Source organism: Mustela nivalis (assembly GCF_964662115.1).
Source record: "Mustela nivalis genome assembly, chromosome: 11".
NCBI classification, from domain to species: domain Eukaryota; kingdom Metazoa; phylum Chordata; class Mammalia; order Carnivora; family Mustelidae; genus Mustela; species Mustela nivalis.
This window is the reverse complement of record NC_139030.1, coordinates 80,889,234-80,902,411: the sequence shown is the minus strand read 5'-3', so window position 1 is coordinate 80,902,411 and position 13,178 is coordinate 80,889,234. Positions and strand designations below refer to the sequence as shown.

General features: G+C 37.9%; 1 protein-coding gene across 1 annotated transcript; it reads right to left on the bottom strand.

The window, feature by feature from the left end:
• Positions 1–372: 372 nt before the first annotated feature.
• Positions 373–11,522, bottom strand: CCDC195 (coiled-coil domain containing 195). The gene is made up of 3 exons (XM_082689805.1): positions 11,040–11,522; positions 5,910–6,162; positions 373–656 (listed from the first exon to the last, which is right to left on the bottom strand). Exons 1-3 carry the CDS (start codon positions 11,299–11,301, stop codon positions 533–535), a joined length of 639 nt encoding a protein of 212 aa, XP_082545931.1. The 5' UTR covers positions 11,302–11,522; the 3' UTR covers positions 373–532.
• Positions 11,523–13,178: the final 1,656 nt, after the last annotated feature.

Sequence of the window (13,178 nt, the reverse complement as noted above, 5' to 3'; positions counted from 1 at the left end):
CTGTGGGAGTCTGCTGTGTTTGTGCTCCCATGCCTGTGACATAGGATATTAAAAGATGAAATGAATTAGTATCAGTGAAATATCAACCAAGAATTATCTAAAAGGATAATTATTCTTGCTTCTATATCATTAATCAAAACAAGAACTTTTTTCCCCCTATATTTGTTGTAAGTTCATCTGGAGAGGGACACTTATAATGTAAACAGCGGCATTTCTTGATGGCAGAAGGCAGCTACTGAACACTACCATGCAATTTAATTTAATTATGTTTAATTGCTCATTGCTGCATAGAGAGACTGCAATAGTCACTGTACAGCAATCAACATTAGTATTCGACAATGACATAAAGAAATTACTTCCATTTCTTGGCCAAGTCCATTCACAAGTCCACTGACCTGATGCCAAGCATTTTGTGTGTCTTACTGGGAATCTTTCCAGAGCTCTTTGTAGAGGAGGACACTGACCCAGAGGGGCCTAAGTGTTCTCATTTTTGGGAATCAGCTGTTTCTTAAATTTCATCACCCCACGCAGCCTATTCTGCAATGGTACTTAGCTCATTTGTGGTCCGATTTGGTGAACACTTCAAAGAACTTGAATCTTTGGAATATGAAGACAAGTCCATGGGTAACTGGAAACTGACTGTCTTTATCTTGTCCCTAAAGAAAGCAGAATAAGAAGAAGATAAGCAAGACTTTTTAGTGAGCCTTTATATTAAACATCTACTTTTTTTCTAAGCCACCAAAGATTGCCTAAACTGTTAAAAGCTCATTTGAAACATATCACAATATATTTTGTTTAGTTATTCAACAATAATACAAAAAATATATTGGAATTGGCTTTTGATTAAACCCAATGAAGGATGTTGATGAAACCTAAATTTAGAACAATTGAGGGAAGATTATTCTCTTGATGTTTAAAGTTAAAGAATATCATATTGTCTCAGGTGAAGGGTCTTTCACATTAGAAATCTTCAGGTGAAATGAAGCAGAAATTTGAGGCAATTATTTTATAATCCAGATCAGTCAGCAATTATAGACTTTGAATTAACGGAATATCCATCACACCTAAACAGTAAAGGGGAGAGAGGAAAGACAGCAATGAATCATGTCATCTCAGGGATTAAATTGTTATATAGAATCTTGACATAAATTAGGATATATCGTTCTCAGGAAAAAGTAAAAAGAATAGTGTTTGAAATGTTTGCCTTTTCTCCAATATTGTCCTCTCTCTGTTCTTCTTTCTTTGTATTGGATAAGGCAATCATTTCACTGAGTGGCATATAGTGGTGTGCATCGAGGGGAACACATCTGCTCCCTCCCTTGAGAGGAAGGTCAGTGGTTCCATATGTTGGAATCAATAAAATAATAACTGCTCTGTCATTTATTAGCTCTCACTTGACTATCTCATTTATTCTTCACAAAAACTCTGAGGTAAATGTTATTGTGATTCCTTTTTTTTAATTTTCCATTTTTTTTTTTTACAGAAGAAAGAACTATTATATAAAACAGACTGATAACTTTTTTTAAGGCCAATGATGCAGTTGAGATTTTAGCCATCTGATTTCAGAGGTTGCCTTCTTAACCATTTTGATATGAAAAGGAAAAGGTACAGTTGATCCTTGAACAACACAGGGATTGGGGGCACTCAGCCCTGGGGCTTTGGAAAATCTGCACATAACTTTTGATTCCCCCCCAATCGCCTACTATTGACTTGGGACCTTACCAATAACATGAATAGTTGATTAAGACATATTCTGTATGTTGTATCTATTATTTACCATATTCTTACAATCAAATACACTAGAGAAAAGAAAGTGAAGGGCAATCATTAAGAAAATGTTCCTTAAGAAAATCATAAGGAAGAGAAAGGACATTTACAGTACTGTACTGTACCTATTGAAAAAAATCCATACATAAGTGGACTGGCACAGTTCAAATCTGTGTTGTTCAAGAGTCAATGGTGTATGAACTTAATGTATCTGGTTTTTTCTATCTGCAAAATGAATAATATAGCATTTCTAATTAAATTAGTGATTTATTACTAATTTATATTTATATTAATTTATAATTTATTAAAAATTAGAGTATAGTTGACACACAATGCTACATTAGTTTCAGGTAGACAACATAGTGATTCAACATTTCTGTGTCTCATGCTATGCTCCATATGGACGCTTTCTCTTAATCTTAAGCTTTTTCTTAAATGCAGGACATTAGATTTCTAGGTTCTAGTTTCTCTGAAAATCAGGAAAAATTAAAATTCTGTCTCTGGTTTTTGGAGAGCATTTGTTCTTAGAAATATTGACATTGGCATTATTCTGTAAAACACTTTCTTGGTATAATAATGAAAAGGCTCACAAGCAAATTAGGTACGATGTTTGACTGCTTCAAAAGCCAGTTCAAACAAATTGGTTCTTGATAAATCTTTTGAAAAAATTTTTAAGAACTATTAGAAAGTAAATGAATTTACAAAAAAATTAGTGGGCTAATGTAATGACACATTACTTGACTAGTTAATCACCGAGGATGTAAAAGACAAAATTAAAAAAACGCTATAACAAAAAAATACACGCTTCCTTTTTGTCAACAGTTCTCTGCAATTGACTGGGTTTTATGCCAACCCAGCTGTTGATTTCAAGCCATTACTGACTTTCTTGTTTTCACAGAAACCTGCAATTGGCTCAGTCTTTCCCATTAAAGTAGATTCTAAATTACCAATAGATTGTGTTCTAAATAGTTTATTCCTTGGCAGCTTGGAATTTGGAAAACATTTTGTTTTAGAAAAATAATACATTATAAATGTTGGCTAGGCTCCCAAGCAATCACAGAAAATAATGTGAATTTTATGAAAATTAATAATACTGTATTTCTCAACATGATAGGTTTGTGAGAATGTAATGGATTAAGTGCAAAAAATAAAACATTATGATAATGTGCACTGCACAATTTCAAAATAGGCAGACACAGACTGGAAAGATAGATGCGCATCAAAATCTACCTGGTGGTTATTCAGACAGTAAGTTATGGAAGATTTTCCTTTTTATACTTTTTTACTTTGAATCTTGCATTTATACTTTGTAATTTGCAATTTTCTTATTATACTGAATATTTAGTTCCATTATATAACTGGATATATATATGAATTTGGATATATATATGTATATATATATATATAATTTTTCAAAACAAAAGACATTCCTTTTTATGATGAACATTTAGTGTATAATATGTATACACATATATATATCTTTTTTTTAGCAAAAGATACATCTTCGCCTTTCCTCTTTCTTCCCTCTGAAAACACATGGTCATCGGGAGGCCTGGGTGGCTCAGGGGGTTAAGTTGCTGCGTCTGGCTCAGGTCATGATCCCAGGGTCCTGGGATTGAGTCTTGCATCAGGCTCCTTGCTCGGTGGGGAGCCTGCCTCTCTCTCTGCCTCTGTCTGCCTCTCTGCCTGTTTGTGTGTTTTCTCTCTCTCTCTTTCTGACAAATAAATAAATAAATATAATCTTAAAAAAACAAAAAAACAACAACAAAAAAACACATGGTCATTGACACACAGTGATTGGTTATACACTTCTTGTTTCCATGTCCCACATCTGCTCTGCCAATAAATCTTAGGAGCTCCATATTCAAAGTATATCCAGCAATCACATCCACCATTACTACCTTGGCCAAGAAATGATCATCTCTTTCCTAGATCATATTTTTTAGCCTTAAACCTGGTCTTTTTATTTTCTGTATTTTTTCCTACAATCTTTTTAAAGCAGAACTCCCAACATGATCCTTTATCTTTATTTTTATTTTTTTTTAATGAAAAGAATATGTTATGTACTCAGTGTACTTGGGATAAATCTAGAATCATTGGAGGGGAGTGGAAGGTCACCGCTAGTGCTTTGCCTTCATCTTCCCCTGTTCTCTTGCTTGCTCACTCTTCCAGCCACACCAGCCTCTTTTCCCTTCCTCAAACACAGTCATGCACCCCCTCTCAGCATCTCTTGCATTTGTTGTCCTCAATTCTTGGAAAGTTTTCCCCACCCAGAAATCCTCAGAATGCTTTCCCTTTTCACTCAGATGGTGAGGTATTTCCTAGCGACCATATATACAATTTCAATAATGCTTGCTTCTCTGACCCTTCCTTTTCTCTTTGAATTGGTTTGATGTTCTCTTTCATACGTATCACCATCTAATACAAATGATACACTTTTATGTATTGTCTTACTTATGGATTATCATTGTACAAAGGAATGTGCAGGGACTTCTGACAATTTTTTTTTTCCTACCCAGCACATAACATGCCTCCAGGATTATTTGTTGAATGAATGAATGAATGAATAGAATGAAGGCATAGAAAAAAATAGGTCAAAAGGATAGAGGCAAAAACTCATGGTCCCATGTGCTCATTGGCAGGACCAGGGAAAAGAGATATAGGATTTTTCTCTCTGTTAGTAACATCTCTTCCCTTTAATATATAAAAATATCTGAAAAAAAGCGACAAAATTCTTGCAGAGTAAAACAGTGATCTTTGTAACTTTCATTCCTGAATATTTTTGCATTTTAAAACTTTTCAGAAAGACATTTTGTACTAGTTTTCCAGTAAGTACAGGACAAAACACACACTTGTGAGCCTTGCCTGGAAGTCCTCTTATGATGGTCTGTGCTCCCTCCTTCACCCTCATTCACTTGACTACTTTGGTTTTCCCCATAGTCGTGCTTCCTTCTGTCTTGTCTTTCCTGCTCTACCTGAGGTGATCTTCCCATTTTCCCCTGCGTGACTATATGCAGCTGTCCTTCAGGATACAGGCTACTCTCTCTGTTCCTGTAATAGCACTATCTGTAAGGGAAACACAATTTTCATCCTGTCTTATAAAATCCAAATGAAACTGGCTCAGCCTTTGTGTCCTGTATCATGTGGTAGGTCCAGTACTCTTTCCAATATTGAAGAGAATCCCTGAAGGGCTATCACGGTTATCTCTTGATTTGATTTCCTGTCACTGCTGAGCGTGATGATTTCTTTATTCTCTCTGCACCCCATTTATTCCATTTTCTCTTCTTCATGAGAACCCAGGCCTCTTTTTCTCCTTGAAGGAGACAAATATGTAGAGACTCTCCCTAGAAAGTCAGGGCCTAACTGGGAATTGGAAGTTGGGGTGGAGCATGTGGGAGAGGGGAGGTCATGCTCTAGCCTTATAGAGGGGATAAGTTAGACTTGATAGTGACAGTTTTGTTCTGAAAGGGGCCCTTGGCTCTATCCACTCCTGACGTCACCATCTGACCTTCCTCTTAGAAGACTCCCGCCCATCTCTCAAATGTCTTCTTAAATCTCTCTTTTTCACAGACTGAGCCTACCTCCCCAAACATCAGCTCCTGGATTTTGAAAAACAAATTCCTTTTCTCTTTGTCTCTTGGCCGTCTTGAGTAATGATTTTTGTATACCACCCAAAAGCCACTGGGTCACTTCCCCCTCAAGAACAGTCGTCTCTCAGAGAAGATTTCTGTGTTCAGTTCCTAAAAGAAGTGTGTCTTTTCCTTGAGAAGTATTTTGTTAGAGTGATCAGTTCATTGGTGTGTCTTTGTCATGGAATGAAAGTTTTAAACGTAACGTTTTGGTTTTGCTGAATCTTGTATCACTGGCGGCCAGCTCAGAGTACAGTCATTAGTGCTCGATGACTAAGGGCAGACCGATTAAGTCTTCTGCTCATAGAGGCATCTGTTAGAGTGACAGTTGATCTCAAAAAATATTTCTTTCTTTTGACTCCCTAAATACACATGTGAGATGGAAATTATTTTGGCCTAAGACACTATTTGGTTGTTTCTTCAACCTAAGACCTTGCCTATCAATGGAAATGCCTGAGTGCTTTCACAGCATGTGCCTATAATCATTCTAACTTGAGGCAGATGATACATTACCTGGTTACATTATCAAAAACATGATCAGGAGAGGTTCTTTGGTTGGAACTAGTGCTGGTTAAAGAATCTGCTGCAAACAGATTTTCTTCATTGTCTTGCTTCTTAATTGAAGAACATGCCAGAGATTTAACTCTTCCCTGAGCTCCTAGAATTCCACTCTTTGGGTGTCTTTCCTCAGGTTTCCAGGGATCATTTGCAGCAAATGAATGAATTGGTGAGGAGATGGAATAGCGTCTAACAATCATGACGTTGCCTGTGTAAGAGACACAAAATTTAAGTTTATGAAAATTTCACCTTTAATGATGTCCACAGATGTCATATTATATTAGTAGTACTTCATTAAAATGACCTAAGCAAAACTATTACTTTTGATTAATTTTTTTCACATAAACTACATCTAGTCATTTATTTATTTGACAAATAATATCAGGCACTTTTTTGTGAGATAGAGATGAGGATAGTGGCCCACTCAAAACTCTTGCTTACTATCTTTTTGTGCAGACAGGTGATAAACAAACATTATGTGATAAAATTCAGGTAGTGACAGATCCTAGAAGGTCAAGTTAGGCTGATAAAGGCAAGGGGATAGAGACATGAAAGAGGAGGTCTGGAAGCTCTATTAACAGTGTGGTTGGCAATACCTTTGTAAGGATACAGCATTAGAACAGAGACCTGGACATGTAGAAATAATAAAACAAGACTTTAAAATGGGAAGAACATGGCTATTCTGGAGATGACAATGCTGGACATTTTTTCTCTCTCCTTCTAGAAGATAGTAGAAGAACATATTCATCATAGCCTCTCATCACAAAAATTGAACTGGCCGCTGCTAACTGGGCTACATTTGTGTGTCTTGACTTTAGACTTTAGTTGAGATGGTCACTATGAGGAGGCCTGTTGACTGAGAGACGAAAGCACAGGAGGTCTGTGGAAAGAAGCAAAGGTGCCTCAATAGAAAACTAGAGTGTTCTTGAGAGAGATGGAGGGATTTATGGCCTTGTTTGTGAGGGCTTTCAATTCAATTTTTGTCTGTAAATGTCTGCCAATAAACTCTTTTCTTGATGTGAATCGAGTATTCTCTGCTCCTTGTAACTCAGGCACTTCTATTAAAAAAGCTTTGTTTTACAGAGTATAGTTTTTCTGAATCCCTGTGACACCAAATCTATCCAAAGTGTTTAACCGCATGCAAATACTGTTCCTAAATTATCTTTAAACACTACTTTGGCCATACTAATGCTGACCAGACATCCAGTTCTCATCCAGGGGGTGAAGAAGGCTGACCTCGGGTTGGTTTTCATTTTCTGGAACACTTAAGGAATGTTTACTGAATCTTTTTTTCTCTCTAGTCACAGCCTTGGCATGAACTAGCATGGGTGTTTAAGAAAGGCTTGCATCATGTTTGGGTTTTAAGAGTGCTAGAAGCACAATTGTTTCTTAGTTAAGTTTGCTGCCCACATCTGCAGAATGCAGACAGCAGATTATTAAGGCCATTGCAAAATGTGGAGGCTGCCTTGGCTTTTTATGGTTTGGAAGAGTGGAAGATCCGCTTTCAGGCAAGAGTTTGGGGCAGAGAGAAGTGTTTTAGGTTCAAATCTATCCAAAGTGTTTAACCGCATGCAAATACTGTTCCTAAATTATCTTTAAACACTACTTTGGCCATCATCTATAACTTCTATAATTGTCTAAGAACAAATTTATGTCTATTGACAATCATAAAAGTTTCTGTTTGGAAGGATTATAAAGTATTCTCTTTAAAGTGACTGGTAGGAAATTACAACCGAAGAAATTGTGCTGATGATGGCAAGGGGAAGTTTATTCTTATTTGGAACCTGTGCTCCAGTTTGACTGACTAGCAACTTGGCTCTTTGTTCATCGCTCTGGGTCACAAGTACAGACTCAAGTCTGTATCCTTTAGTTTCTTATGAATAAAAGGCAAAGGATATTCAACACAGCATCATGGGGTCATTAGCACAATTTCAGAACTTGCTGCCAAATGCAGTGTATTTGCCCGCAAAGGACGTGAATACATTGCAGAGACCTGGAGGTCCAGTGATGCTGGGGGATCCCTCTAAAGAGTTATTTTTTGGGGCACCTGGGTGGCTCAGTGGGTTAAGCCGCTGCCTTCAGCTCAGGTCATAATCTCAGAGTCCTGGGATCGAGTCCCACATTGGGCTCTCTGCTCAGCAGGGTGCCTGCTTCCTCCTCTCTCTCTGCCTGCCTCTCTGCCTACTTGTGATCTCTCTCTGTCAAATAAATAAATAAAATAAAAAAATAAATAAAGAGTCATTTTTTTTTTTAATATATAAGGGCAGCATCTGTGAAAATGCTGGTTGATTTCATATCCACCAAGTGCTTATCCACTATGACAGATGCTTCCATGAGAATTTAGCCAGCAAAGACTCTTTCTAAGCAGGTGCTCTTCTGCTTGTTACTATGTATATGTCCCCATATATACTATAGATACATAATATAGACATCCCCTTATTACAGGCATATAATATATATATCCCTTTATTATCTATATCTATATATCCCCAAGCAGCTGTGTTCCTGGGCTGTGGCATATATATGTCCATATATGTATGTGTCCTACTCAGCATTGACTAAGTATTATAAAACTGGGACTGCCATCTGGTGTCCTCATGTTCAGGCCAATGTTCTTCCTACTTATGTCCCTTACTTTAATGATAGTATATTGCATTTAAGACACGGATAAATACATGTAAAGTAACTCAATGGGCTTCCAAGCACAAACTTAAATCATGTGTCTTTCTGTGTTTAACTGATACAACTAACTAGAGTCCCCCCAATTTTACCAGTCCATTTTTTTTTAAGATTTTATTTATTTATTTGACAGAGAGAGAGACCACAAGTAGGCAGAGAGGCAGGCAGAGAGAGAGAGGGAAGCAGGCTCCATGCTGAACAGAGAGCCTGATGTGGGGCTCCATCCCAGGACCCTGAGATCATGACCTGAGCTGAAGGTAAAGGTTTTAGCCCACTGAGCCACCCAGGCACCCCCCCACCTTTTAAAAAATTTTATTTATTCACTTGACACAGATCACAAGTAGGCAGAGAGGCAGGCAGGGAGAGAAAAAAAAGGAAGCAGGCTCCCTGCTGAGCAGAAAGCTTAATGTGGGGCTCCATCCCAGGACCCTGAGATGATGACCTGAGCCAAAGGCAGAGGTTTAACCCAGAGGCACCCAGGCACCCCTCACCAGTCCTTTTAAAAGTTAGTGCTAACGTTCTTATTGGGAGTTACCATCCATATGTTGAAGGAGTATGCTATCAATTGTGTGCTTAGCTCTTATTAATAGTCTAAACTCTCCTAAGCTTGATGGCATTCAGGCCCTAAGAGTGTAAAGCGTATGCTATACTTTTTGTTCTTTCACTGGTGTATTTCTTGTTGTAAAATAGCCACAATATATACTAAGACAAAACTTATGTTTTTTGTCAAGATAAGTTTTATAGAAAATAAATTTGATAGAGTGTCATTTGCTTTTGGAGTAAGGCCGTGGTTTTCAACTGGGGGAAATTTTGTCCTTTGGGCAACATTTGGAATCTCCAAAGACATTTTCCTGACTAGAGGGTGAGAGGCAGGTATTACTGGCATGTAGTATTTAGAAGCCAGAAAAACTACTAAACATCCTATAGTGAAGACAGACCCATACAAATACAGAGATAGTCAGTACAAAATGTCCAAGATTGCAGAGGTTGGGAAACTTTAGGGTAAGGATGTATTACAAATATCTTTATCTTTCTTTTCTTTTTCCTTTTTTATTTTTTTTTAAACCAGGAGAAAGTCTAACCTCCTTGTTAGTTACCCTTTTAGTTTTATTAAATATCCAGCAGACAGAACTACTCAGATCCAGAGTTGCACTTGACAAAGAGGGAAAAAGCTCCGATGGGAATCTCTTCTCAGCCTTGAAATGTAGGGTCGCATGCTAGAGAGAAACCTCTCCAACAGAGGAAACCAGCTGGCAAATAGGACCTGTTCCCTTGCCAAGCTGCTCAGAACCTCTAAATGGCATTGCCTGAAGCCTTTGACAGAGGATATTAAAAGAGAGTTGACTATTTAATTACGTATAGCCATTTTATTTGAATCTGCTGCATGTAGGCAAGCACTGATCATTTACATGCAGAACATAGTTTTTGCCCTGCTGATTTCTGACTTTGTGTAGAGTCTTAACAGTCAATATTCTTTTCCCACAAAAGGTGAGAGATTTGATTCTTAGAATGTATCAAACACTGACCCTGCATCTTTTTAAAAAAATTAACCTACAATGTATGATTTGTTTCAGGGGTACAGGACTGTGATTCATCAGTTTTACACAATTCACAGCATTCACCATAGCACATACCCGTCCCAGTGTCCATCGCCCGGCCACCCATCCCTCCTCCACTCCTCCCTTCCAGCAACCCTGACACTGCATCTTGAAGCCTTCGACCTGTACAGGATGTTGAATTATGGGCAACACACATTCACACAGGGCAGGAAATTTCTTTATAAAACATGGATAAGAAACAACATCTGCCATTTGTTGTGTGCTCGCCAGGTGTCAAATTAAGCACTCAGTCTATTATTACAGAGAGATAGGTACCATAACCATGTCAGGTAGGTACTCTAACACTTCCCGACGTAGAAAACAAAGGTGAAAGATGTCTCCTAAGTATCTCTGGGTCAAGTGGATAATGAATGACAATCACTTGCAACCATAATTGTCTGACTGTCATAATCATACGTTTAGCTATTGTGCAATATTGTAACTTAATAAGTGAGCATGGCTTTTGACACACACCCATTCAGTATTCTATGATGGGACATTTAAAGGCTTGAGGTCAAGAAGGAAGAAAACACATTGTTTTTTATGTGACTGATTTTCACAAACCTGCCATTCCCACCTTTCCAGGAAGATCTGGAAATAGTGTTTGATGTTGCTAAAATATGTTGCTTGAAGATGCTAAGGATTTTTCCCCCTAGGGATTTAGAGGTAATCTACCAGGAGAAAAAGGATGGAACTCACCACTACCAAAGCCAACTTCTGCAGTTATGTGAGAGGCACCATAAACCTAATGTTTAGGAGGGCTTTGCAAAGATGGGCACAGCCCAGAAGAGCTATGGATATTCGGTACCTTGATGTTCAAGCACAGCTGGTGCTGCATTGACGGAAACACCACCGTGAAGGGTTGCTGGAGATTTTTCAGATGCTTTTTCGAGGTTACCAAGGTCTGTGACTTCCTCTTCCCTTTCATCTTCCGATTCTCTGCTGGGGCCTGGGGTTCTCTGACTACTTGAGGCCAGCTTCATCTGGAGGACTTGATTCTCTTTCTTCAGCTTGTTGATCTCTGCCCGCATTTCCTGGATAATCCTTATGAACTGGATGTTAGCTTCCATTTGCCCCTTCTCGGGCGGCCCTGGTTTGCTCCTCTGGGGAGAGAGGTCACCTTTTGCTCATGGACCGAATGCACCGTTTACTCAGCAGGCCTGGTGGATCCCACCCATAAATCTTCCTGAACAATAGATGTCACTCTTCTCTGGGCCATCTTTCAGCACCTGGGGAGTTAGACTGTCAGAGAGGAAAAGGATCTCCATGACTTATTCATTCTGGGGTTTGTTTTTCAGAACAGAGCTTTTCTTTGTATCTTTCATTTCATATCAATCCACAGTTCTAGAATATTGCTATGTGACTGAAGAGAAGGGAGCATTCCGAAAATTTCCAGGGTGTAATAGAATCTCTTGTTTCTGTTGTGAACTCACAACCTACCAGCTACTCAGTTTTCTGTGATACTACTTCTGGAATCAAATGTTTTATAGAATCATCAACTGTCATTATTAAATGAAAATGGGTACATAAGAATTGTGCCTTGTTTTTTTCTATAAAATATGTCATAATTCTGTACTTTTGGGGTAAGTTATTAATCTTGACACTTGTTGATTGAGGGTAACAGTATTCATAGGGAACATATGATTATAGAGATTATTATAAAAGATAATTAGTTATACCTAAATCCCTCAAGATAAGGGCACTTATCACTTTTCAGTAGGTTTCTATCTTATAAGCATTTTTGCTATTACTTGGTTTTAGATTGTTTGTTTGGGCAAAGGTTGCCCAGGGATATTTTGGAAAGGTAAGAAGATATAGGTTGAACATTAATGTTGAATGAGAAGGACATGGAACAATTAACAGCTTTCATTACTTATTTCCTGAAGAGGCTTCTTTTTGGGGAATGAAAAGTATGAATCTTAAATAGCATATGCTCTGATAGCAGTATCTGTTTGGAAATTCAATTAATGTTTAAACATATGCACTTCTGCAATAGGGTAAAATGATTAGAAAATTTTTCATGGTGATTGTTTTCTCTGCACATTCATTTCCTTCTGTTTTCTGTATATATCGATTTTTTTTCTTTTGCCTAGCTTAATAAATATTTGTTGATTGATCCAAGGCTGCAGTTTGAAGGAGTGATTAGAGAAAGTCTTATTCCCTTTATATGTATACACATTTTTGTATGTATTTAATCTTGGGATGTGTTTATTAAAAAATCAGTCTAAAAATAATGAGGCTATTTATACTACTTCTATTTGTATGTAAATGAATTCTAGTAAACATTTCTGTGCCAGGCACTCTACATGCTGTAGCAGTGGGTAGTGGGAATATGGAATTTGGATTTTAAAGGTTATCAGTTGAACCACCTATCAGATGTTAAATTCTGTTCCAGAACATCTCTGTAATGGATTATTGACCCTATATTTGAGAATTTCTCCTTTAGGGGGGATCCCCTTCTTATCAAGGTATGCTGTTTATGTTTTTTTTTTTTTAAATATTTTTTCTTTATTTATCTGACAGAGATCACAAGTAGGCAGAGAGGCAGGCAGAGAGAGAGGAGGAAGCAGGCTCCCTGCAGTGCAGAGAACCCGATGTGGGGCTTGATCCCAGGACCCTGGGATCATGACCTGAGCCGAAGGCAGAGGCTTAACCCACTGAGCCACCCAGGTGCCCCTGCTGTTTATGTTTTAATTAAAATTATCCACAATGACCAAAAATTGGCCTCTATCTATATTGTTTCTTGTTCTTTTCTTTGGAGAGCTTATGTAACACATCTAATCCTTGTTCTAATAAAAACTCTTATTCCATCATGTTCCAATGAATGTCTCTTCTCCAGAATGAACCTCCCCAATTTCTTCAGCTATTTGTGATCTAAGGTGGGATCAAGAGCCTTAGGTCCATCATAGACACTCTCTTTCAAACATGTTTCCATTTGTTGATAAAC